This window comes from Arachis ipaensis, chromosome B5 (genome assembly GCF_059453495.1).
Source record: "Arachis ipaensis isolate K30076 ecotype BB chromosome B5, ASM5945349v1, whole genome shotgun sequence".
NCBI classification, from domain to species: domain Eukaryota; kingdom Viridiplantae; phylum Streptophyta; class Magnoliopsida; order Fabales; family Fabaceae; genus Arachis; species Arachis ipaensis.
Window position 1 is genome coordinate 2,903,752 of NC_142440.1, and position 26,917 is coordinate 2,930,668.

The following is a 26,917-nucleotide window of genomic DNA, read 5'->3' on the forward strand; positions in this document are numbered from 1 at the left end:
AGAGGACCCACAAATAAGTAATTTATTAAGTAATTCATAGCCATTAATCATTGTCAATATCACAGCATTAGCAATAGCAGTATTTGTATCATTCTTTAAATACCCTAGATAACATAGTTTCAAAATATCCTAAACCAAAACAGATTACTCTACATAACATAGTAACAAAATATCAAAAGAGCATAGTTTGATCAAATGCTCTCTACAAATTATGTTCTATACAACTACTAGTCAACATTGCAAATCGTTTTCTATTTTGTTGTTGGTGGTTTGAAGCTCGGGGTGGGGACGAATGTCATAAACTCTGCCAAGCGTGCAGCTGTCCCAAAACTTGCTCCTTGCATTGGGTCCACCTTGAAAGTTGTTTTCCTTTTAGATTGCAGCTTGTCAGGCCTTGTCACCTGTTGTGGAGGTGGAGGTGGGTCTGATGGAGGGACCTAGTGAAATTGTTAATAGAATTAGTGATCAATACAACCCAATAAAAACCAATCAATATATTATCAAATAGTATCAATCAATTGGATCTACCCAACATTTACTCGTGTTTTATAAACCAATACAAACCAGTTAACAGTTAATTAAGTATTAGAAACCAATCACTACCTGCTCCTGATTTTCTAGCTGTGAGTAAGTGGGTTAGGTGAGTACAATCTTTGAAGCATTTGCATCATCAACAGCTTGCCCTGGTACTAATGGAGCATTTTCATTAATCTCAGCAGTTTGGGTGTTAGTAGTAGTAGCATTTGCTGGATCTGTAGTCTCTCCAGTTTTAGAATCTTTTTCTTTTGCAACAACAGCCGCTGCTGCATTAACAAGGGCACTAGCAAGGTCATCAGCTTTCCTATGAGCGCAACTCCTCTTTGTATGCCCTCTCGTACCACAGTAAGTACATGTGAATTCTTTGTATTTAAAATGCTCAAAATACACTAAAATCTTGAATATGATCATCTATGACACCTCCAAGCCATAGTACTAATGTCAATGTCTAAGAAAAATCAAGTAGTTCAGTTCATGATTATCACTTAATTTCAGATGTATAATAAAACACTCATGGTGGTCATTGATGCAGATGATATTGAGCGCAGAAAATACTTTATTTTTACAAGAAATTATCCAGTCAACAATTAAATTAAAATGGGATATGAAGAAGTAAAATGGTTATTTTAAAATGGAATATGAAGAATCAAAGACTGCTCAAACGGACAAAGAATTGAACGATTCAGTTGATCACAACCACATACATGCAAAAAAATTAAACCCTAACATACAAAAACTCTATCATCATCAACAACCATAATCAACCACATTCTCCCAAAGTTTCACAAATTAAGTAGAGTGAAAAAAATGAAAAACAACCCAGAACCAATATTTTGAAAAAAACAGAACATGGTAGTTGAGAGCAACAATTTTGTTACTAACCTGTTTTTGAAGAGATGATGACTCCCAGGTAATTAATCTTCACAATGGGGGGCGAAACAAGTAAGAAAATGTTCAAACCTCCATTACTGCGACACCCATGGTGCTTCTCTGACGGGAACGATTATGAGGGGAAGAGGAGGAAGAGAAATGGTCAATTGGGTTTCACTTTTGAAGTGGTTAATGTTTGGATTTTCATTTAACCCCTTTCTCATGCCAACGACGTCGTTTCTAAAGATTTCGGTGCCAACAGTAAAACGGCGTCATTTTGAGATTGTCAGGTGTCATTTAAAATTGCCAGATCAACTCTTCGGTGACGGAAAACGATATAAGGGCCAAATTGAGGCACGGGTCAAAATTTCAAGGTACAATTAGAGTCCATTAAAACCTTGAGGCTAAATTAAATTGGGAGTCAAATTTTAGGGACCAATTTGAGTATTACCTCGACATTAAAAGACCATGCAACAAGATTCCGAATGAAGGGTTGAGATGGTTGCCGTACAATAATTGTTGAAAATGTCAGTTTTGACCCAAAATTAAATGTATTTGCAGATCTCGCTCAGATCACCTGGTCTTCTTCTTAGCCTCCATAGAAACGCAGCAATCAATGCCATCAGAACCACAATTCCACCGGATGCTGTGGATGGTCCGCTTCCTGAAACATTAACAATCTCTTTATCTTAAACGAAAAATCTACTTCGTCGTTGTTCCATAGTTGTTTCTTGCTGCCATTCCAAAATTCGGGTCCCAATTCATTTAAACACAGTAAATGCAAGAAATTAAAGACACACAAACTAAAACACACTGCTTGTTTTTGTTGTCACTTCACTTCTTCCTTCTTTCTCTCTCCCTTTCTGAACTTTTTTGTTTCGATCTCAATTTCAGTCACAGGAGACAGAATTTGATCTTTTCTCATTCATGGAGTTGTGAATTTACTCCAAAAGTGTCAAACTTTGATCACCGTTTCTCTCTAAAACCACGGTTGGTGTTCATCTTCATCGGATCAAAGCTTGCAACTTTCTCTCCTCCTGCATGATGATGATGATCAGTGTGTTACGGTGTTACAGACCCAAATGATCTCAAAATTCTGAATGATTTCAAAAAAGGAGGAGAAGTGGGTGGTATTGTGGTATAAGGTGGAGGAGGAGCCAACAATGACGAAGTGGAAAGGGATATTCTCAAAGCAGTGCTTGAGGATGGAGAGGACGATGGCCATGAAAACTGGAGGTTGCTGGCGTCAACATGTGCACGATATCAGAGCACTTGTCTTCTTCAGTTTTTTTAATTAATTAAATTAATATTATAAATTCACCCCTATAATTTTTTATAATTTTAAACTATACCTGGTGTTTATTTAGAGGTCATGAATATACTTTTCCCACCATAGAAAGCTCCATTATACATATATACATTAAATCATAACTTTCTTGTATTACTAATTGGCGAATACATATATACATCGTATTACAGTAATATATTACACTGTTAGATTAGTGCTAGTTAACCATGTCGTTGTAATTGTTCCATGGCCTCTCTGAACCTGTTCATTCACTTTGTATATTTTATGGTCATTAAAACAAAGCTAACGCACTAATTGTCTCTAAAATACCTTCGAAAACATTCATCATCCTTGCAATATTCGTATATAACTCTGTATACTTCAATCAAGAGCCTTGGGAACCGACTTGCAAAATAGTCATTGAATCCTTCTGGAACAGATCCTACAAGTTCCTGATCAGCCAAAATCGTAGAAAATAAGACTCATCCTCAAATCTTCTTTAAAAAAATCTTAGTAAAAAGTTCTAGTTCAAGACAAAACCTGAATTTCTTGAGGTAATTCTCTATAATGATTTAGCTTGTTTCTCATGACCCTTAATAAGTCTCGAACACTGTCATATTTATATCTTCTGTAACGACCAATATTAGTAATGAAAGCCGGTTCCATCTTTTCGTCCCATTTTGCACCTAAAGCCATTGGAGCAATGCTTTCTAATGTCCTAAGAAGATCAGAATCAGTCTCTCTGTCCTCAAGTTCCACCCTATCACTGGCGTCTCGAAGAAATGAAAGTCTCATCTCAGAACTCCAGAAAAGAGGATGGTGCAACACTTCAATCGCCTTTGGCCTGTTAATAAATGAAATCAACTTTAGTGGAGTTATAAATTCATCAAAGCAGGATAATTTTTAAATAAAATTGACTCTTGAAAAATACACATGGTTTTGAGATAGATAAATAACACATTTAATCTACATAATGTACTTTAATATAGGTATTCATGCTCTTTAAATAACAATGAATGGGTAATAATATACCTTAAATTCGGATCAGGGTTTAATAAACGAGAGATAAGGTCCTCTGCCTCTGGAATGGACTCTATTAAAAAGAGATCCTTTCGATTTTTTAGAATATTAACATCACGCTCAAGGCGCTCTCCAAATGGATGTCTTCCCCCAGTCATACAGAAAAATAGGACACATCCCAAACTAAACAAATCTAAAGCTCGTGATTGGCGTCCTTGAACAAGCTGCTCTGGTGCCTGCCACCCTGAACTCCCACATCCTACAATATGCCATTACACTATTAAACTAAATGCAGGTTTCAGATTAACTTACTTTGTTTCAGAAAGGTTAATTATTAAAAAACAGAACTTTTGGTATAAAAGCTTTTCTTGTAGAACTAAGCAAAACCAAAACAAGAAAAATAAGAGAAAAATTCCAACAACCATGATTTATCAATCACCAAACTGATATAGGATAGATTCATCTAATGCTAGAAACCACTGACAATTTACATAATCAATGCTTAGAAGCAGAAATAAAATCTTGTAAGAGATACAGGGTGCTGACCAGTAACACTATGACCCAACGTAGACATATCTTCAAGAAGGCGTTTGCTAATTCCCATATCAGAAAGCTTTGCACATAGTGATCTTTCTTTGGTTATCAAAACATTTTGGGGTTTCAAATCCCGGTGTATTATTCCTAGTTCATGCAAATGAGCAAGCCCAGAAACTACATCCCTGTGTTGAAATAAAAAAGTGAAATTTTAGATGTAATTAAAACAATGAGGGAAAAAAAAGCCACCCACATGTGCAGGCACACAAAACCGCATAACAGATGGGTGCAAAATAAGAACTTGAGATTAACATCCATATTTGAACTGTGACTACCAAAATGTAAACAAATCAAGTCTTTTGTGTGCATTCTTAGTGGTTTAGGTTTGGTAGTCTTTTTCTTGCTTTATTATGCCATGCTTGTATTCTTTCCATCCTCTTTAAGATTCAAACTTTCCTCCAAATTATTCTAGTCAATTTTGTCATCTTCTCTTTATGAAAATCCTACCTTAGACTGGCATCCACATTCATGACCATCTCTTTTGATTGAGGCAACAACACTCTTCGACACAACATTAATTGGATAAATTTTCTTATCCTTAAAACTAAACTACCCCATAAAACCTTGCTTCTTCAGGCGTTAGTGATTAATATCAGAAATTGTTGTACTAGTTTTTATTGATAAGCAATTCAAAAACCCATGCACGAGATATGTTGATTGTTTCAAAAAAATGGCTCAGGTATTATATCTAGTCCAATGACTTTGGCAGAGAAAGAGTTGTTACTACTCTTATCACATTTGTCACATCTACGCATTTTGCATCAAATAAGTTGTTTTACTAACCTCATTAGTTTAAGTAATAGCGATGATGGATGGCCATTTGCTTTCCAAAGATATTGCACATCATCCTTCCCTGTCTCCACCTGAGCCTTTATAACAATCTTAGAACCTTGATCCTTGCTATGCACTGGGTTTTCTGATATATCAGAGTAATTTTGAATCAAATCATCCAAGTTGCATATACAACGCTCCAAAGCAAGATAAACAAAATCATTATCATATTCGACCCCATACCATCGAACAATGTTTGGATGGCAATCAGATGCAATAAGGTTTTGGATTTCTTTGCTGGCTACATCATGATGAGCTTGAACAAGACGTTTGACAGCAACTTCCCGACCTTCATATATCCCCTCCAGAACAATGGTACCATTACTACCCTTAGCAATTTCTTTGTTTAGTACAATTAGTTTACCAATCTTCCGTCCATCAACATTATTTGTCAATATATCCTCCTCAGCTGGCAATGAATTCCTATCCTGTTTGTCAACAACGATGGCATTCCTTCCAGACTTACGTGCTCTCTTTTTCTTAGAAGAATGATTTTTTAAAATTGCCTCAATGTTTTGGTCCTTCTGCACTCTCTTTTTCCTAAGGCAGAAGCAGAAGATCAAAACGCAGAGAATAAATCCTATAAACAATATAAGAGCTGATGTTGACCATTCAATCCCCTTGCTCACATCAATTTTACCAGGTCCAGCCATATCCATAGGAAACTGGTAGAGCATTACTGCATGATCATTATTATCATAGTTGATTTTCGGTGGCAAAGCAGGCAAATGATTTAGCACGTCCCCAGAATGCATCATTTTACTATTAGGACCATGGGGAACCCTATTTTTATTAGGTTGCAATGGAAGCATCAGTTCTGAAGAAGGGGTTGGGAGCATATCACACTCTTTATAACCCTCGGATAATCTTTCAGGGTTACCATGTTCTAGCAGAAAATTCTTCCTTTGGCGATAGACATCTTTTAGTTTTCTGTCATGACATGCATACGGCATAGCAAAACGTAAGCCACTGTCGAAAGCATATTGACCTCCTGCCTCGAATGACACCCTGTCAGATGGATACTCATCATGTTGGCAATGTAATACAGCCTTAAATTCAGCTACTTTCATGGTCCACAAAACCATTCCAGATCCAGGACCAACAGATTGCAAAAGATAATCAGTCCTAAATATCTTGAGTAAAAAATCCGGCGGATTAAGCTGCGCAGGATCAGCAAGCTCACTACTGCTTGTACCAATGTCAGTAGTCACATTCTTCCTGTCATCACTCCACCCGGCGGCGGACGAATCATCAAAGGCTGCAGTGGTATAACTTCTTACAAGCCTTCCGGTTTTAGCATCAACTTCAAAGACAGTTGTTCTTTTGGATCCAAGAACAACTGCCCCATCTTCTGACATAACAGGCGTATCCGCAACATAATCAGCAATAGATTCCGAGAGCCTCTGCAGGCACAAGAAAGCAACAGGGACTGTCACAAGAAAGCACAAGAAAGCAACAGGGACTGTCACAAGAAAGAGTTTCAACACAGAAATAGCATTGATTACGAAGCTTAAGAGCATGAGAATGAACCCTAACAAGGATTAAATTGATTCGATAGGGTTAAAAAGATACCGTTTTACCAAAGTGGTTGTGATGAAGGATGAGTTCCCAATCATCACCGCATTCGATGAGTCCAGATTCATTGGCGGAATTGAGAGGTGCCTGGTAGGAATGGTAGATGGGGGAACCAGTGGAGAATGACCAAATTACCCTGCCGGAATCAGTGTCGAGCAGATAGAGAGTGCCATCTAGGGCTGCAATGAGGCCCGTAGCAGGTTGACGGTTGGTATGGTGGTGGAGAAGAGAGAGCTGAGAGGCGTGTGAATCTGAGAAGGATATTTGAGGTGCAAGAATCGACAACACGAAGAAAGGGAAGATGAAGAGACAAATTTTCATGTGTGCGTGGCGCAACAACCGGAAATGAAGCACGGAGATCCAAGATCTTCAGATTTCTGAGCTTTTCTGTTTACCAAATTCTCTTCACAATATTGTTTAATATTATTAGGGGTGGCAACACTACCCGAACCCGCGGGTACCCACCCCGCCCCTACCCGCTCGGGGCGGGTAATTACCCGCCCCCGCACCGGGGCGGGTTTTAACGGGGCGTGTTCTTGGACGGGGCGGGGCGGGGTCGGGTTTAGGTTAAACCCGCCCCTACCCGCCCCGGTATATGTAATATATATATAAATATATATATTTTTAATATATAATATATGTAACATATATAAAATAATTAGTAAAATGATTAATAATATTATATTATATATAAATTTTTACTTTAATTTATGTTATATATGTAAATGGTGGTTATATAATTTTTAAAATTTTATTTTATTTATTGGATTTAATAATTATAGGGGCGGGTAGGGGCGGGGCGGGTACCCGCAGGGGCGGGTTAGGGTTTAACATTTTATTACCCGCGGGTAGGGCGGGGCGGGTTTTATGCGGGTTTTTTGTTAGGCGGGGCGGGGTCGGGTAGAGCAAAAACCCGCCCCTACCCGCCCCGTTGCCACCCCTAAATATTATTCACGTCTTTAACTATTTTAATTTTTTTCAATTTAAAATTATTTATACTAATTCTTTATATTTAATTTTAGACATTATATTAGTTTTTTAAATTTTTTTAGTAATAAATCAGCGAATTAAATATTAAGTTAGCCCTAACTTATCATTTTAGATACAAGACAAAATAGCGTCATTTTATTTTGGTAATTAAATAAAACAAAAATTAAAAAAAGAATTTATATAATATGTAAATTATTATATCTTTTTTTATTTTTTAAAATAATTTTATTTTTGTCTTATTTAAGAGCTAAAATGAAAAGACATTATTTAGTTATATATTAACTAACTTAACATTTCGAGATAATATTCAATTTGGTCCCTGAATCTACACGCGAGTCTCAATTTAGTCTCTGAAGTTTCAATTGCCTCTATTTAGTCCTCAAACTTTGTGAACATAACTTATGTTAGTTCTTGAAACAATTTTCAATGTACAAACGTTAACGGAACACTGTCGTGACAGCCGAATGCCACACTAAACTTTGTAAAATGATGTCGTTTTGGTTTTTGCACTCAAATAACCTAAAAACAACATCCTAAATGGTGTTTATTAAAATTTTACCTAACAAAATAGGTAATACAATGCCGTTTTTGAGCTATTTAAATGTCAAAACCAAAACTGCATTATTTTACAAGTTTTAACGTGACATGTGATAGTCTACAACAGCGCTCTATTAACGTTTTTATACTAAAAATGGTCTCGTTTTTATACTAAAAATGGTCTCAGGACTACGTTTATAAACTTCGGGGACTACTCGTGTATACGTTTAGAGACCAAATTGAGTATAACATTTCATTAGTTAAATCAATACCAAAAAAAATCTGAGATCAATATAATATTTTAAATAATTATATAATAAATTTTAAATTTAAAAGACTAAAATAATAAAAATGATGACCGATTTAATCTTTTAGAATATTAATAGGTTAAAATATTTACAGATAGATTACAAAATTTTGTTATTAAATTTAATTAAGTGAAGTTCAAGTAGTCTGATTGAGCGAAAATCATTTTTTGAAACAAATGTTAAGAGTTATATCTGAGACATAAAATATAATTCAACGAGAAATTAATGGTATTAACAATAGATAACTTGGTAATGAATTAAGAGAAACTTGTTTGGAATTAAGCAATCATTTATTCTACAAAATATATATAATTTAATTATATTATATACATACGAAGAACCTAAAATGAATTAAATGACACTATGTCTTGACCCAAAAAAATAGAAATACATGGATTTTCTCTCCTACCTTTTTTTCCCTAAAAAATTAATCTCCTTTTTTTTTTACCTAAAAAGACATGAGTAGAATTAAAAGAATTATACATAAGCTACACAATTGAAATGGCTACTCCTCCAAAGAATGCCAAAATTGCACTGAAAAGAATCTTGATAACATTTCTTGTTCTTTCATTTGACCAATTAAGCCAAGACCCACAAGAGAAATGTTGACCAAGCTGTGAGTGCTATGGCTGCAGCACCATATGTCCACAGTAGGATAACTGAACACTCTTCGTTTCCTACATCAAACAACTGAGCCATGGTACCTGCATAAATATCATCTAATAATCTTAGCAACAAGCCAACAAGTAACTCTTAGGTAGCGTTTGGTGGAGAGACAAAGACGGAAAGACTAAGACTAAGAGACAAAGACTAAGAAACAGGAATTGAAATAAATATCAGTGTTCTGTTTAGTGCAAAATGGAAGAAAGGAATTGAAACAAAAATGAAACTCTAATTTAATTTGCACAAAGGGTAAAATTGGAATTAATTAATTGAAATGAAAGTATTTTAGGTATAAAATATTATTAAAGTTTCAGTCTCCATCTCTAAAAATTTCAGTTCCCTGTGTCTCTACTTTTTAGAGGTACTGAAATACTGAAATTTTAGAGACAGAGACAGAAATTTTAGTACCAGAACTAACAAACACGATACTGAGTCTCAGTCTCTCAGTCTCTGTCTCAGTACCTCAAAACTAACGCTACCTTAAATTTGAAAAATCATAAATTTATATGTCTCTTGTTTTTTGAACACTAGTCAGGAATGACTTTGTTACTTTCAAGCATTAGAATATGTAATATGTTTGGTTTGTATTTTTGTTTTTAAAACGCAAATCAAATGCACCCTAAGCTGTTGGATGTGTTTTGGTTAGTATTTTGGGCAATGCAAGAACAAGTTAAACTTCAACTATAAGAATTCATGGAATGAGTCACTTACTGATATTCATTGCTGGTGGCATGGCATACTGCATCACTAGGATGTACTGAAACAAAGGATCCACCGGGAGGAAGCCGAAATTCGCTGCCGCCTTGACGATGAACAAACCAATAACAGGAAGCAAGAAAAGTCTAGCAATGATGATGCAGAACAAGGTCAATGGCTTCACACTTGTTGATTTAAACCCTGCATGAGTTCAAGAGAAAAAGTTAACAAAACATTTTGTTTTTCTTGTTGCTCAAGATATCTCTCCATGGCTTCTAGTTTCTTTTGTATACCTTGAGTGAGGTTACTACCAAGCAAAAGAGTGATGCAAGGAATTGTCCCATTCCTGAAGGATCATTAAATTCAAAATCAGTTTACTATGTGGCATGAAAACTTGACAACATGTTTGGTTTTGTGAGAAAATTTAAGCACATACCCCAATAATTGAAGAGAATCTTGGATCACCCTAAATGGAGCATTGTCTCCTATTATTAAGTTCCTTAGCCATGTAACAGCACCAAAGATGAAACCAACGAACTGATTATGGAATCATAAGAGGGAAAAAATTATCAGTAACCAATTTAAGTAAAGTTTTCGTTTGTATTTTTTGGTCGAAATCTTTCCTATCCACCATCAGACAAGGACGAGTTCATTCCAATAATGTAAGTGAAGCTCGCACCTCATCTGATGGTGGATGGATGATACGTCTTCGCAAAATATGATCATGACTATGTTCAAATAATACTAATAGACTGAAACAAGAAAAAATAAGTAGAAGGAAAGAAAGGAGGAACTCACTGTAGCTATTGCTGGGGGTGACATTAGTTCTGCCACAAGTTCACTCAGAAATTCTGTCATTTTATGCCAAAATGATTCTTTTCCTTTCACACTAGTATGATCATGGTCTACAACCTGCAAAATCAGACTCATTTTATAATCTAGTAAAAATGATCTAGGAATTTATGCTTGTTTATTAAAGCAAGTACTAAAATTTCAGATGATCACTTTCATATTGTGGGACTAATCAACTTCATAGGATTAATTCTTACATTTTGATTTTCAAAGTCTCCAACATAATCGGACAGCGGCGGCGGCACTTCTACGGCTACATTCTCATTGTTGTGTCCCTTGAGAAGAGCAGTTTCTGCATTGGAATCAAGACCATTGTTGGGTACCTTTATGATAAGATCAGCAGCCTCAAGTGCCTTGAATTTCATTGCTCTGCTTCTTATGGTCCTATAAGTATAGGTCCATATGAATATGCCACCAAGCTACAATCAATACAAAAAACCATTAAGTATATTTCGATTTTCGAGCGAAAATGAGCGAAGGGGAAGTGCTTGAAATGCAAAACCAGATCCATTTTGCACTTCAAACTCTTCAAGAAAATAGTTTGAGTGTAGAAAAAGATCAAATACCGCCATAGAGAAAGATGCATAAGAGAGTGCATTGTTGTGACAAATTTCCTTTTCACCAAATGGACCTCCACTCTCGTTACAGATAGCAGGTACAATCACAAGAGGAAGGTTTCCCATATTTCCTAATCAAGAACCATAAACTCGAAATCAAAATCTTTTAAGATAGAAACTCAGGTGCAGTTAATTTCACGGGAAGTTGATAGTTGAGAGTGTTAGATGACAGTTTAGTCAAACCTGTCAAATCATTTAACGACTCTCACCAAACATACATACATACATAAGTTATTAATTGTTTAGATATAATTCAAAGTTAAGTTATGGTACCTGATGAACATGCAGCAATAATAAGGCCTTCTACTTTGAGATTAGGCTTGAGTAATTTCACAAGTATCCATCCTATGATGCCTCCAATTAAGAATGTAAGTCCAACATTAACAGGCATAAACCACCTGCACAGAATTAAATCCAGTGAAAAGGGTAAAAATGGCAATGTGATAAAAAAATGCAAAGCTTTGAAGAAAAGTAAAATCTTGCTTATTATATATACCATGATATCATATCTTCAAGTGTAACACTCTTGGCAAAACTTGAAAACACAAGTGAAGGAGTGAACACAAGGAACACAACCTGCATATAAAAATGGTCAAACAAATGTTACAAAATTTGTCCTTGCATTTGTAACAAATTAAATGCATATTAATTACCTTATTCAATGATTTCCTGAAGTTTGGAGAAAGAAGATTATCAAAATACTGAGTTGCCATGAGTGCTCCTAATCCACTGATTAGTAGAACCTGAATAACTGGCATTGAAGCCACCACCAACAGATCCAAGAACCCCATTTTCTCCCTTCTCTTCCTTTTCTTTGGTCCCAATCAATATATATATATTCTTCAGTTCTAAGAAGAAGGGGAGGCACAACGTTAGAAACATGTCACAGGAAATATATAATTAAAAGCGTGACCAAGTAAGGACAAAAACCTTATGACTAATTAATTAGATTATGGTGATTCATGATGGCCATCAATTGCAATATGAATCTGACTCTTTTCTTTTTTATAGTAGAATGAAGTGAAGATGGGTAAGAAGAAAAACACTAAGGCAAAGAGAGAATAGTGGAAGGATCATTCTAATAACAACAAATGGAGACATAACTCAGAACCAAGAAGCAAACAACAAAGTTGATAAAAATCCCCTGCTGCAGTTTATATATATATATTTTTTTTATACCAAAGATAAGAGACTCGAGCCCGCAACCTCTTAATTGAGTATGGGGAGACTATGTCATTTGAGCTATAAATCATTGGCTAAAATTTGGAAAGATAGGAGACTCGAACTCGCAACCTCTTAATTGAGTATGGAGAGTCTATGCTGCAGTTTATATTTACTAAGACATAATTATTATCTTTTGATTTAATTGAATTTGCGGCTAGTGACAGAGCCGTGTACTTCTTTCCAACTTGGAATAACTAACTATTTTGTTAATTACCAGTTACAAAACATTAACAACTTGTTAAATTGCAAGTATAACTAGCATTACATAATTAAGCTTAACATGATCTTAATTTGCCACTTGCACATGCATGTGGAGAGTGGAATGAAACAGCTACAATATAACAATCAATAGATAAAAGTCACTATTGCAATTTATTATATTATTGAATACTTTGAGTATTGGCCTAAAAATTGGCCCAACCAATACTCTAGAGTTTAAATAACAATTCATTTCATTGGATTAAGACTCTTATCAAACAGTACCATTATATCACATTTATGTGTTTATTTTTATTATTGATTAAATAATTTTTTTGTTCTTATATTCAAGCTTACTTTTTCATTGATAATAAAAAAATCAATATAAAATTTTTAAGATTAATATCTAATTAGTACTCACAGTTTATTGGTTAAATCACAACGAGTCCAAAGTCAAAGATATATTTGGCGCGCAGTAATGAAGCACGGTTTTCACAGGAAGCAGTGTTTTTTTTAGTAGGTTTGAATTTTTCAAATTTCAACCTAGTTGGATGATAAAATTGTGAAAGAATAAGAAAAGAAGAGATCGAAAAAAATTTATTGATTGTTGATTGATTGAATTGTATTGATTTGAATTGTAAATTATGAAGGTAAAACTAAGTATACATAGATCATTGACTTATGAAAGATAAAAACAAATAAAGATAAGATAAAAATAAAGATAAGATAAAGACTAAAATTATAATTGAATTTATGTATTCTGTTGGGTTGAATTTGTGGGTCAAGAGATTTTTTTATTGTTGTCATGTGTTAAGATGAAAGAGTAGTTTAATACTGGAGACAATGCTATTATATTATTGTGTTGTGTGTATAAAATTATTAAAAGATTAAAATGCTCACATTATAAATCACATCCTAGGTGACTAGATGCTACCTCCCCCAAATAGAAAGGTCCATTTCATTTTATGTGTTTTGTCCTTTTTGCCACTTTTAATTTAATTTTTGAAAATTGGAATGAACAAGTGGTTAGTTGAAAGCAACATGAGAAAACATGGTACGATGAGAAATGATTATTGTCTAGGTAATAACTAGTTTAAATGAAGTTGATGAATGATGACTCCCCTCAATAAGAAGACTAATTCATTTTGGTTATTAGATATTCTAATTATTCTTTTCACTCACTCATATTTAAAAAAAAATCCTATGTTTGATGTGTTTTATTTGTAAACGCCAACAATTTTGATGATGAGGCTTAAAGACTCTAATTTTAATTTGTTTCCTTCTCTTTTTAGTCTCGATTCTTAGAATATTGGTAATGTTAGTTAGATAATTATTCTGATTTTTTTAGCATCTCATAATAAGTCTAATTGTATGTTGGTGTAGTTAGCACATAAAATAAATATCTATATATCTTATTTGAATATAAAATATAACATTTAAATTAAATTTTAGATAATAAATTTATTTAATAGTTATCTATTTGCAACGTGAAAACGGTTTACATAAAAATTAAAATATGAAAAATGAAATCTTTGTTTGAATGGTTGTCTAATTTATTTATTGATCACGTATAGCTTATGTATATATAAAATTACAATAAGATAATAGCTCTATATTATTATATTTAATTATTTATATAAGAGGAGATTGAGTATATTTGATTTATGGTGGTGGCTGCTAAACCGACTAATACAATAATGTTCATGTACTAATATATGGTGAAAATTCGGATGAAGTCGATTTTATGTGAAGTTGATATTTGAGAGCCGTTGAATAAAAATTTAGTTAAATTAGTTAAATTATTTAACGATTTTTAGAGATCAATTTCATATGAAGTCGACTTCACTTGAATTTCTATCTTAATATATATATTAATTAACCTTAAATAAACATCTAAAAGCTCTACATTTTTTTTTAAATGTCAAACTAACAATGCAAGTCTTCATGTGCACCCGAATAAATTCGTAGAGTGGTTCTTTAGATTTCTGATTTCTATTATTTTAGTATTTTAAATTTAAAATTTTTTATATTAATTCTCAAAATCTAATTTTTGACATTATATTAATTTCTGAATATTTTATTATTAAATCAATGAATTAAGTGCTGAACTAACTTTAATTTGATTTGCTATGCTGGACATAGAATAGTGTTATTTTATTTTAGTATTTGAATAAGGCAAAAATAAAAAAATAAAAAAAATTATATAATATATAAATCGTTCCTTCATCCTCCAAAATAAATTATTTTGACATGTCAAATTAAGATAACATATATTATGCAATTTGAAAAATACTTAAAAGATAAGATCAACAAATATTAGCACAAAATTAGGTACAATTGGGCAACTGGCCAAAATATTAATACGAATTGTGTTTTTGAAAGATAAACATACCTTCAATTTAAAAAAAGATACAAAAAAAAAAAAAACAACCTGGAAGTTTGATTTTAATTAGAAGTTTAATTTTGAAAAGGACAATGTGGAGATCGCAGATCCAATTAAACTTTGATTGACTTAACTGGTTACAGCTCATTCACATATTCGATTATTTTTTTTAATTCTAAAACTAAAAATTATTAATTACTTAACATATAGTCGCATATTCTTAGCTTACTGGAATAAGAAAAAGTATATACAATCTTCAATTATTTATATTATGTACATTCATGCGCATTCCATGTAGCACAATCTCTAACCACAAAATGAAAAAAGAAATTTTTTTATTTTTTGATAAATATATTAAAAAATCACGTTTTGTACACTTTTTAATTATAAAATAAATTTAATTATTGACATAAATGCTAAAATAATCATTCAAAACATTTAAGTATTTAACGGCTCTCAACTATCAATTTCATGAAAAGTTAATTGCATCTAAGTTTTTACCATAATCGTATCAATTAGTCTGACTAAGTTCAAATTAAAAGATAATTAGTATATAATTCATTATTCTTTGTAAATTGTCCAAGAAAAAATAATTAAACACTTGAAAGATGCAATAATAACGAAGCTGAATCGAAAGAGAAGTATGAAACCTGGGAATCAAAGGCTATATGAAACGCGGTTGAAGAAGAAATCTTGAGCTTCAATGCACGTATTTGCTTAGAATAAACCTGGTCTTGTATTATATAAATAGAGAGATTAGAGAGAGAGGAAATTGAGATTATGGAAATCGAAATCGAAAGAATATATATATAAGGCTAACAAGTTGTTATATGACACTGTGGTTTGATTCAATTTTGACCAACCAACCACGCGTTACCGGCCATCACATGAACACAAACACCAAACGATTTTTAATTTAAATTTGAAAATAATACAAATGTTTTTATGAATATGTATAATAAAACATCTTTTTTTTTTAATGTACACCAAACTTTTGACATTGCACGCTCCAATTTTGAAGGGTTGTGGCTATGGATATGTATAATCTACTCACCCACACGGTGGCAAGTTTCATTCAGTCAGATACACACGCTTTCACATGCAAGCTCCTATAATCCTGGATGTGTGGTTAGCCGATACGAATTAGTCGAGTGATCAGTTTACTATTTTAATAATCTGTTAAATAAGTATGAGTTTAAATTCTATCTTATCTATACAGTAATTTATTGATTTACAGTAAACCCTTAAATAGAGTTTAGATTTGTGATGAATTAATTTTGATTTGTTAAATTGGAGAATCATGTAGATAATTAAAAAATAATAATTAAGATGTTAATTAATTTTGTTTAGAATAACATATTTTTTATTTCTGAAATTTATTAAATATTTTAAAAATATCTTTTTATTTTATTTTAATTTTATTTTTAAAATTTTTTATTTTTATCAAATATAATTTTAAAAGAATTTAAGAATAATCTGACAATAATGTATGATATTTATATTTAATTTGTTTATATTAAAAATTATTTTATAAAATTGTTGTTAAATTTATCTTAATTCTTTTAAAAATTAATTATTAAAAATATATTCGATACAAATTAAAAATTTTTGAGATAAAATTAAAATAAAATAAAATTTAAAAATTTTTTTAAAATTTTAACGAACTTTAGAAATAAAAATTATACTTTATCTTTTTATTTTAAAACAAAAGCACCAAACTAGTAGCGAACTAAATGCTTAAATGAAATTATTATTATTATTATTATTATGATGTTACATGCATGAGATGTGGATGGAATTATGGAAAGTAGTCACGTCAGCAGTGACAGAAGAAGTAGTAGTATGAACAACGTGCACATTAAATTAATAATCAAATTTTATGTGTAAAATTTGTGTGCCGCCAAGGATTACTGAAATCCAAGCTGGAACATCCTTCATTCATATGATTCATTGGTATAGAATCGTGGACAACTTTTCTTTCTCATCAATCAATTCTTACTATATAACTACCTATACTTTGCATGCAGTAGTTCAACATTGCAAATTTTACACAACTCACTTTAACGTTCAATCCTATCAACGACAATATTTGACTACACTTTCTTTCCTTATCCTATTGAAATTGAGCTAACAACTATTGTTTAAAGGTTGATTAGGTCAGTTTTTTCTTTTTTTAAAATTAAGTTATTTTTTTAAAAAAATTTAAGTTATTTTTTTCTATTTTTATTTTATACAAAAATAAAAATAATTTTATGTTCGAATAACTTATACAAAATAACTTTTTATTTATTAATTATATTTGGGTATAATAATATAAAAATATTTTTTTGTTTATTTATTATGTAAAAAATATATATTTTTTTAAATCTTTTAAAAAAAGATATAAATTATAACTTCTCAAAAAAGATTTTTTTTTTTAGTGCTTTTATTTCTATTACTAGAAATTTACTAAACACGCTAGAAAATAAAAAAAATATTTTTTATTGAAATTTTTTTTTTTACCAACTTAATGACATCCAAACAAATACTAAGATTGCATTTAGAAAGAAGATTGAGATTGAAAAACAGATATTGAAAGATAAAAATTAAAAAATTAAGACTAAATTAAATGTTTATATTATATTTAATGTAAAATCGGTATCTTATTTAATTTAAGATAAATATAAAAATAAAATAAAAATATTTATTAAAAAAAATTTTATTATTAAAATTTTAGTTTTTGTCTCTATAAATTTAAATTATTTGTGTTTGACTGTTTTCAATTTCTAAAAGTGTTAAAAGGACTAAAATAATATGCTTTAGAATTGAAATTTTAATTCTAATATTTGGTTGCTAACACAATATTAAATTTTAATTATAGTATTTGAAAACAAACACTATCTAATTTACGATAAGAAATTATTTTATTTGTTGCATCTTGTAATCGTCTATCTCAATTTCTGGTTTAAGTAATTTTTATTTGAAGCTATTTAAATATTAACACTTAAATAAATATAAATTTAGTTTTATTATATACTATAAATCAAATTTATATATTTAGATATTTTTTAAATAATACATTTAAAAATTAATTATTTTTATTAATATAATAAGATATTATTAATTATCTATATAAAATTTTTTTATACCGACAATATACAAAAATTAAATTGACAAATATATGTTAACTATTGTGAAAAGAAAAGGTAACTTTTATGTCTTGGCTAAGAAATTAAAATGTTTTGCCACAATAATTGGTTGAGTTTTTCTTTTATTTTTTTCACTGCAAATAATTGTTTTGCCGCATATAAACAAAACAACAAGGGTCCCACTGTAGGCAGCTCACATAGAGTACTATGTTGTGTGTTATAAAACATTTTTTTTTTATATATTGATATTCTGATTCAACTACTAAATCCAATGATATCTTTGGTTGGGGTAAAATAGAAGTTACAAAACTTACAATAAAAATGTTATAAATATACTAGATGAAATGTAAAATTACACATAAATCTACAAAAAAAAAAAAAAAAAAAAAAAAAACTATATTTCATTCCGGATTTGGATCTTCTAAAGTTTGAATTTCACTTTAGAGAGTAAAGTATGATCTCTCACCATTAATTTCATAGGTGGGACCAAGAATAAATATGAAAGAGAAACTATTCAAGGGTAGAAGATCACACTTTACTCTCTAAAGTGAAATTCAAACTTTAGAGGATCCAAATCCATTCCATTGTTACCACTAAAAAATGTTAAATGAAACTCCCCCACAAATATCAATTCAAGATTTAAATCACATTGACATTAAAATTATGGACCAAACCAACCATGAAAACTGAATTGATGTTGAATCACCTTGTGGAAAATTCAACATCTATGCATGAATCCCAACCTTATGTTTGGAACATACTATGTAGGGTCAACTTCAGATCCTACACAACATGTACCTGAAGGGATTCAATAATGCAAATGTAATATGGAGTCATCATTTTAATGTTCTTAGTTGTGCCATTCAACCTAAGTTCAGCAAGAACCATGCTTTATTGGTGATGCAAAGTTAATCAACCAGAGGGAAAAGAAATAGTTGATTACTTGATTATGATAAGCAAAATTCACTAATAAAACATTAAAATCCAGTACTTGATGATAATGTTTTGAGATCATTAAAAGAATACGATAATTTGTAATTAAATATATGGTCTAATCACTAATAATTCATCCATTATACAGATGCTTCGACTTCCTCTGACCTTGCGGCGTACCCGTCTGTTTCCGTGGGTTCCTCTGCCCTCAACTGTGCAGAAACACCATCAATGGCAGAATTCAGCTCGGCTATTTTCTCCGACAGCATCTTGCGAGTCCTCTGTTTTTATCACAGTGGATAACAACAAAATTAAAATACAGTACTACTTCGTACAACAAATTTACACAAGTTTTATATGTTCACCATTGATGAAAATAGACCACTCAAAATTTTAGTAAAAAAGATCAGAAGTTCTAAATTCAAACAACAACTTCTGCTCCACTAGTAAAAGAAATTCTCTTTACAAGTCATTATCAATTAATGGCATGTGCCAGTGTTACTTAAGAGTTAGCATTATAACATTTATAAGCTTAATCTCAAGAGTCATTTCTTTACCAGCTACGTTGCTCAACTAGTATATGCCATGGAAACTACCAAAATTCTAGTATTTTCGGCAATTTATTTCTGTTGAAACTTCGTCAGGGAAATACTGACAGAACGTGTGGTTAGAAGAATGTTTTTACATTCCTAGGAATTTTACACGAAAAATCTTATATCGGAATGATCTTACAATATAAGATTCCCAAGAATGTGAAAACTTTTCATGAACCACACACCTCTTGACAGTAATGATTTTATTGTAAATGGGTAGGGGGTAAATTCATTATATTGTATAGTCTGTAGACTCGTATTATTCCTGTTTCGCACACGTTTAGAAAAAGAAAAATACTCAATGAAGATGGTTCAAATGAATTATAATTGCAGGGTTAATTCCTGACCTCAAGAGCTTTTTCTTCATCGTAAATAAATTTCGGAAGTTTCTTCATGATTTCTGTACTGTCAGCTGCAGCTAGTGTCCTGCTTATCTGGACAGTTCATAACACGCAAGCCAAAGATAAATATTTATATGCCTCTAAACACATTACACAATCATTTTAAGTTAAAAACATCATATAAAATACTGCTCAAGAGCAGTTCATAAAAGAAGTTTCATGTAAAAACACATATATGACCACTGCTATCAAGTAAATGGAGTGTGTTTTTGTGTGTGTGTATATATACAAGTGGAAAATAATGTGAAAAAGAAGTAGAAGCAGTTTTTATGACACCGAAGGGAGTCAACATAAATAGAGTCAAGTTCGGTACAAATGTGCTGATAGAAAACGAAGAAATCACACTGAATTTGATGCAGGTATAGTTAAGTTGCTGGGATCACATCTGATTTGAGTAATACATAAATTGGGTTAAAGTAAAAGGGACTGCAGTGTATTGTTTTAAATTTAGCAGAATGTATATATGGATAATGAGGATACTATTTTTTTTTTTCCGGTAGTTATAGTGAGAAACTTATAAATGATAAAAAGCTGAGAAACAAAATACCTTGTGAAATCATGAAATGACTCAAGAAGAGAAAACAAATAGTTTAAAAAATGAACAAAACAGGTTCGAAGGACATACCTGAGGTGCATATAGACAACCTAATGCTCCAACAACCAGTCCTCCCAATACAAAGCCACCAATAAAGATATTTCCACTATTTTGTCTTCCAGCATCTCCACTGTACCAGCACAGCAATTAAAAACACTATAAAGTTAACACAATCCCAGTATATCCACTGTGAAAGATATCTTATGCTTGTATCACTACTTTAGACATGCAAAATGACTCACAGTAGCAATGAATGATCACAACACACAATAAAAAACAAACTAAGAATAGCCATTAGTTTGCAACATTTGGGGTTGTCTAGTTGGCACTTGGCAAATTATATGTTAGGTTTATATACCAAAAATAGTAGTCAAGAAACAGTGCTCTCAAAAGCTTAAACAGTTAGGAAAGAAATACAAATAATTTTTATATATATCATATCCCCTTATGCAAGACCCCTTTGGGCTTGAAGCATCGGCAGTGCATGTCTCGATCTCTTACCTTGTGTTGAAAGTCTCAATTTCAACTTTTGTAAGAATGATCAAATTCAAAACAAAGAATGTCGTACAAGTTCTAGTCTCATGTCAATTGTCAAAGACCAACTCGACCAAAAGCTTAATCTACTAGGTGCAGGCACACTAACAGTTTTATATCTAACAATAACCATGTGAAAAAATAATGGTGCACCATAAAGTCACGTCTGAGTCTTACCTGGCTTGTACTACAAGTGGTAGCTTATGCGTTGCTTTAGCCCTAACAGAGGAACCTGGAAAGCATGCACTAGAGCTGATTTTCAAGAAGCATTTATCCATTGGTTTTGATAAAGAACCTGAAATTAAATCATTTTAAATGTTAATAACAAGCTTCCAGCAATGTTGCTAAATGCTAATGTTAAATTCAAAACATGTTGACAAATGACAAACTGCAAATTAAAACAAAGCATGTGAGTATCAACATTCTCCTCCAAATGACAACGTACACAATCAGATCAAGATACATAGCCACTGTCATTCTTCTCAACAAAACCAAGCACACTAAGACATTACAAATTTGTCACATGCCAATCATTGTTTACCAATTGTAGTGGATCATTGAGTTTTTGAGCCATCAACAAAATCGCTTTCTCTCAAGTCTCAAGGAAAATCAAATTTCAACCTAACGTTTTGATTCTGATTAAGCTATCCATTGTTTGGAGCTAGACAGCTAAGTCACAATCAATTAAAAGATCCTTTAAATTTTGTTCACATTTTCTGTTTGATTTAGAAATCAACAGGATTCAGGAATCATAATAATAGAGTAAAAAAATGTGAAAAGTGAGAATCACAAAAACAAAACAAAACCAAAAGCAGAGGAAATAGGATCAAAACTGATATAGAGAACAACACGGAAGATACATTTGCAGTGTGAGAAACATTAATGCGTAGTTCAGAAAAAAAAAAGGAACAGTTTTGAGGGGTGCCCATTACGGCAATGACGATGATAACAATGAATAACGAAATAACCTGAAAGAAAGCGAGTCTCTGGAATCTTAACCATGGCCACTGATCCTGATAGAACAGCCATTTTCTTTCTTTCTTTCTTTCTTTCTGGACTTTCAGCAAACAGGTTCAGAGCAAAACTGAAAAACCTACGTAAATGGGAGTGGAAGTTGTCAACTTGTCATTAGTTCCTTGTAGAAACCGAAAGAGTATATATCGCAGCTGTTCCAAGTTTCAAGCTTTCGATAATAACGAGCGCTCTTCTTTTGGGCTCTGACCAAACCTCACAAACACCCTTTTTGGGGAAACATTGCAAATCTAGTGGCCCAGAAACAAAAACCTTTGTGTAAATTAATTAATCATTGTCTTGTCTTGTGCATTTGACAAAAAAAAAAAGGTTTGTAATTTCTTGAATTAAAAGATGTTAAATTTTAGGAATTAAGATGACTTAGATTTATATTTTAAGGACTAAAGTAAGCTTTTACTTCAATGCATATTATATTTCTTCAGGAAAAAAGTTCTATATGTTATGTTTAGTGGTATATTATAATTTATAAAAACAAAATTTGTTATCCTTTATAGTATTTAAAACGCTTTTTATTTTTGTTATGGAGGAAGGATTGGGGTAGGACGGGGATATGGGGGTGCAGGTGAGCTTTACTAATTTGTGGGATTAGTTATAGACAAATTGGACGGTCCGAAATTTCGAAGCCAAATCGGAGGGTCCGCATTGTTGCAACAAATCGGAGGGTTCGATCTGTCCCTCTCCCACCACATGTTGCGTTGATGTTGCTCCCCGCAACTGTGCCCCATAACCCAGCATAAGGCTTTGCTGCATGTAGTCACACCCTCCGATTTAGTATTTGAGAGTTATAATAGTAATTGTTGTTGCTGTTAGTACTACTAGTTCAACGTGAAAACTGAGAATGTTTATACATGTTATTATTATTATTATTATTGTTATTATTATTATTATTATTAATTGAAAATTATAATTATTATTATTAAAAATTTAATAGTTAGAAAGTTAAGAAACGATAATAAGTAACTAATAGTTAGAAATATATATATATAGAGAGAGAGAAAATTTAATTCAATGGTAATGTTTGAATTAGACTACCTACTCCCTTATTATTGTGTTGCCCAATTTTATATAAATGCATCTGCACAATTTGGACCTATCGAGTAGTTTCAGATAATTCAAAAAAAATTAAACTATACAATTTGGACGGTTCGAATTGATTAACAATTTATATATAAAAAAAAAAACAGAACGGACAGTCCGATTTGCTACATTCAAAATTCGAATTTTCCTCCTTGCAAATCGGACCGTCCGATTTGTAAATTCTATTTTCTCTCTCATACAAGTCGCATGGTCCGACTTGTTACCTTAGCATGTCAGAAATTTCTGTCCCACAATAACGTTAAGCACCCCTTTATCCCATAGCTCAGTACAACACATTCTTCTCTCCAATAACCAAAAAAATGAGCCTATTTAAAACTTATTAATACTAAAATTGACTTAATCTTTTAATTTTATATTATAATAAATTAAAATTTTTTCATCCTATAACTCACAAATTAAAAGCGAAAAAACAAGATAACTTACTCTCTCTTCCCACATATATTTAGTCATATAGACATGGTTTGAAGTGACGTATTCTCATATTCTAAATTATATTAAGTCTTAACATATTCTAAATTATATTAAGTGAGAGAAGAGAGATTGCATGAGCAAAATTTTGGGATCTTCTGAATATGAACTCTAATTTCAGAATCATGGCCTTACTTCAAGTACACGTTACACTTATATATATAACTTGTTTCAGAATCATAAGCTTAGTTACTCTAACTACTTAACTACATATACCGCTTAGCTACTCTAACTGCTTAACTACATATACTACTATCTAGGAGTGTTTATAGTTTGGTTAATACAAAAATCAAACCAATTTTTTAGTTAACCAAAAATATAGTATTGATTAATTAACTAAATTGATTTTACATGATAAAATCGGTTATTAACCGATTAGTAAAATTCAAAACCAATTTTTAACTGGTTATTAAAGCAAAAATCAATTTTTAAAAAATAACCGATTTTTATATAGAAAAATCGGTTTTTATATTAAAAAACCGATTTTTATACTAAAAAATTGGTTTTTATACTATAAATTATAAAATTGGTTTTTACATATAAAAATATATATTTACACAAATTAATATTTTTACATACAAAAATCCAAATTTTTAAACCTTTTTTTAATCTAAATTCTTTTTCTTTCTAATAATACGAGTAACATTTATAAATAATGAAATCTCTTCCATTGCTTTCGTTCCTTTTTCTTTCTTATCTCTTTTCAGTATTTTCTATAAATAATTTTTTAATATAAATAATTTTCTTTCTAAATGATACGAGTAACTTTTTCTTATCTCCTTCTTTCCATCTCTTTACTTTTCTCTCCCCCTCCTCTTCCATCTTCCTTTTCTCTCTCTCTCTTTCCCCTCCCCTCTCTTTCTCTTCCTCTCTCTCTCTCCCCTCTCTCCCATTTCTCTCTCTCCCCCCTCCTCTATCTCTCTCCTCTTCTCTCTCTCTCCCATTTTCTCTCTCCTCCTCTCTTTCTTTTCTCTCTCCCCTCCTCTCTATCTATCTCTCTCTCTCTCCTTCCCTTCTTTCTCCTCCTCCCCTTTCTTTCTCTCTATCCTCCTCTCCCTCTCTCACCCCATGCTCTCTCTTTCCCCTCCATCTTTCTCTCTCCCTCTCTCCTTCTCTCTCCCTTCCTCTCTTTTCTCTCTCTCCTTCTCTTTTTCTGTCTCTCTCTCCATCCTCTCTCTCTCCCCCTCTCTCTTTCTCCCTCTTTGTCCTCTTTCTCTCTCTTCTTCTCTCTCTCCTATCCTTCTTCTCTCTTTTTATCTCTCTCCTTTTTTCTTTCTCCTCCTCTATCTTCTCCTCCTCTCTCTCTTCTCTCTTGATTTAGAGAGAAGGAGAGAAAAGAGATAGAAGAGGGATAGAGATTGAGAGAAGGTTAAGAGAGAAAGAGAAAAGAGAGAGTAAGAAAAGAAAGAGGAGAAGGAGAGAAAAGAAAGAGAGGAAGAAGATGAGAGAGAGAAAATGGGAGAGAGAGAGAGAGAAAGAAGAAAAGGAAAGAGAGAGGAGCGAGAGAGATAAAGAGAGAAAAAAAGAGAGAAAGAGAAGGGAAGAAAAAAGGAGAGAGAGAGAGAGAGAAGGAAAAAGAGAGAAAAAATGAGAGAGATATGGGAGAGAGAGAGAGAGAAGGAGAGGAGAGGAGAGGAGAGAGATAGAGAAGGGGAGAGAGAGAGGAGGAGAGATAGAAAAAAGAGAGAGATGATTAGAGAGAGGAATAGAGAGAAAGGAGGGGGAGATGGAGAGAGAGAGAATGAGAGAAAGAGAGAGGGAGAGAAGGAGAGAGAGAGAGAGAGAGAGAGAGAGAGAGAGAGAGAAAAGGGGGGAAGGGAAGAGAGGGGGAGAGAAGGATAGAGAGACAAGGGAGAGAGAAAGAAAGACGAGGTGGAGAGAGAGAGAGGGGGAGGGGAGAGAGAAGAGGGAGAGGGGAGAGAGAGAAATAGAGGAAGAAAGGGAAAGAGAGAGATAGGGGGGAGAGAGAAGCGGAGAGAGAGGGAAAAGAGAGAGAATGGGAGAGGAGATAAAGAGGAAAATGAGTGAGAGAGAGAGAGGGGGAAGGAAGGGGGAGAGAGAGGGAGAAGGGAGAGAAATAGAGGGAAAAGTGGACACAGAAGAGAGAGAGAGAGAGAGAGAGAGGGGGGGAGGGGGAGAGAGAGAGAGAGAAGAGAAAGAAGGAAGGGAGAGAGAAAGAGAGAGGAAGGCGGAGAGGGAGGGAAAGAGAGAGAGAGAGTATGTAATTTGGTTTTGAAATTAAGTTTTGATTTTAATTTGGTTTTGGTTTTGGTTAATCGGTTAAAAATCGGTTTTTTTAATTTGGTTTTGGAGGTGGAAACTCAGATGCAGTCGACTTCATATGAAGTTGCTACCTCAGAGCCGTTAGATGATTTGACTGATTTGACTAAATTTTCATCTAACGACTCTGAGGTATCAACTTCACGTGAGGTCCACTTCACCTGAGTTTTCACCTTTGGTTAACCAATTCTAAAAAATATGAATATGATTTTTAAAATTGTTTTATTAAACTAGTTAACTAAAAGGTGGTTATAATTTTTTAACCAGTTAACTACATTTTGGTTTTTTTATAAACACCCCTACTATCATCAACTAGTTTCTTACAATAACTACAAGTTAACTGATTCAGTTATGACAGCTGGCTCAACTTGCTTATTATAAAGCAAGTGTTAGGCCTAGTATTTGTGTAGATATAACATGATTGTAAAAAATATAAAGTATCGTTTTTATTCCTAATGTTTGAGGTAAATTCTATTTGTATTTCTAACTTTTAAATTGTCCTATTTGTATCTTTAACGTCTATAAAAGTGATTCAATGTTATCCTACTATCAATTATACTTACAGATCAGATTGTATTTTTTAATTATTCTCACTTGGATATATTCATTTTCAATTAGGTTTCATTTAGATGTGTTCAATTTCAATATTGTACACACTATTTGTATTCAGAT

The 26,917-nt window shown here is 32.4% G+C and overlaps 3 protein-coding genes across 5 annotated transcripts; all 3 read right to left on the reverse strand.

The window, feature by feature from the left end:
• Window positions 1-2,823: 2,823 nt before the first annotated feature.
• On the reverse strand, window positions 2,824-7,134 carry LOC107642466 (serine/threonine-protein kinase/endoribonuclease IRE1a). Its single transcript, XM_016345831.3, has 6 exons — window positions 6,713-7,134; window positions 5,093-6,543; window positions 4,262-4,434; window positions 3,728-3,974; window positions 3,236-3,539; window positions 2,824-3,147 (listed from the first exon to the last, which is right to left on the reverse strand). Exons 1-6 carry the CDS (start codon window positions 7,034-7,036, stop codon window positions 3,007-3,009), a joined length of 2,640 nt encoding a protein of 879 aa, XP_016201317.1. The 5' UTR covers window positions 7,037-7,134; the 3' UTR covers window positions 2,824-3,006.
• Window positions 7,135-8,823: 1,689 nt separating this feature from the next.
• Window positions 8,824-15,972, reverse strand: LOC107642469 (protein PIN-LIKES 7). Of its 3 annotated transcripts, none has more exons than XM_016345833.3 (11): window positions 15,834-15,972; window positions 12,032-12,226; window positions 11,875-11,954; window positions 11,652-11,776; window positions 11,328-11,449; window positions 10,959-11,180; window positions 10,708-10,821; window positions 10,346-10,446; window positions 10,203-10,255; window positions 9,925-10,110; window positions 8,824-9,254 (listed from the first exon to the last, which is right to left on the reverse strand). In XM_016345833.3, the coding sequence occupies exons 2-11, from the start codon at window positions 12,167-12,169 to the stop codon at window positions 9,130-9,132; spliced, it is 1,266 nt and encodes a 421-aa protein (XP_016201319.1). In that variant the 5' UTR covers window positions 12,170-12,226; window positions 15,834-15,972; the 3' UTR covers window positions 8,824-9,129. The 3 variants fall into 3 exon arrangements, with proteins under 3 accessions (XP_016201319.1, XP_088342195.1, XP_016201320.1); XM_088486069.1 differs by having other exon boundaries at window positions 12,032-12,218; window positions 15,834-15,952; XM_016345834.3 differs by lacking the exon at window positions 15,834-15,972 and adding an exon at window positions 12,309-12,504.
• Window positions 15,973-19,234: 3,262 nt separating this feature from the next.
• On the reverse strand, window positions 19,235-22,525 carry LOC107641623 (uncharacterized). The gene is made up of 5 exons (XM_016345106.3): window positions 22,336-22,525; window positions 21,545-21,662; window positions 20,864-20,963; window positions 20,185-20,271; window positions 19,235-19,525 (listed from the first exon to the last, which is right to left on the reverse strand). The coding sequence occupies exons 1-5, from the start codon at window positions 22,394-22,396 to the stop codon at window positions 19,385-19,387; spliced, it is 507 nt and encodes a 168-aa protein (XP_016200592.1). The 5' UTR covers window positions 22,397-22,525; the 3' UTR covers window positions 19,235-19,384.
• Window positions 22,526-26,917: the final 4,392 nt, after the last annotated feature.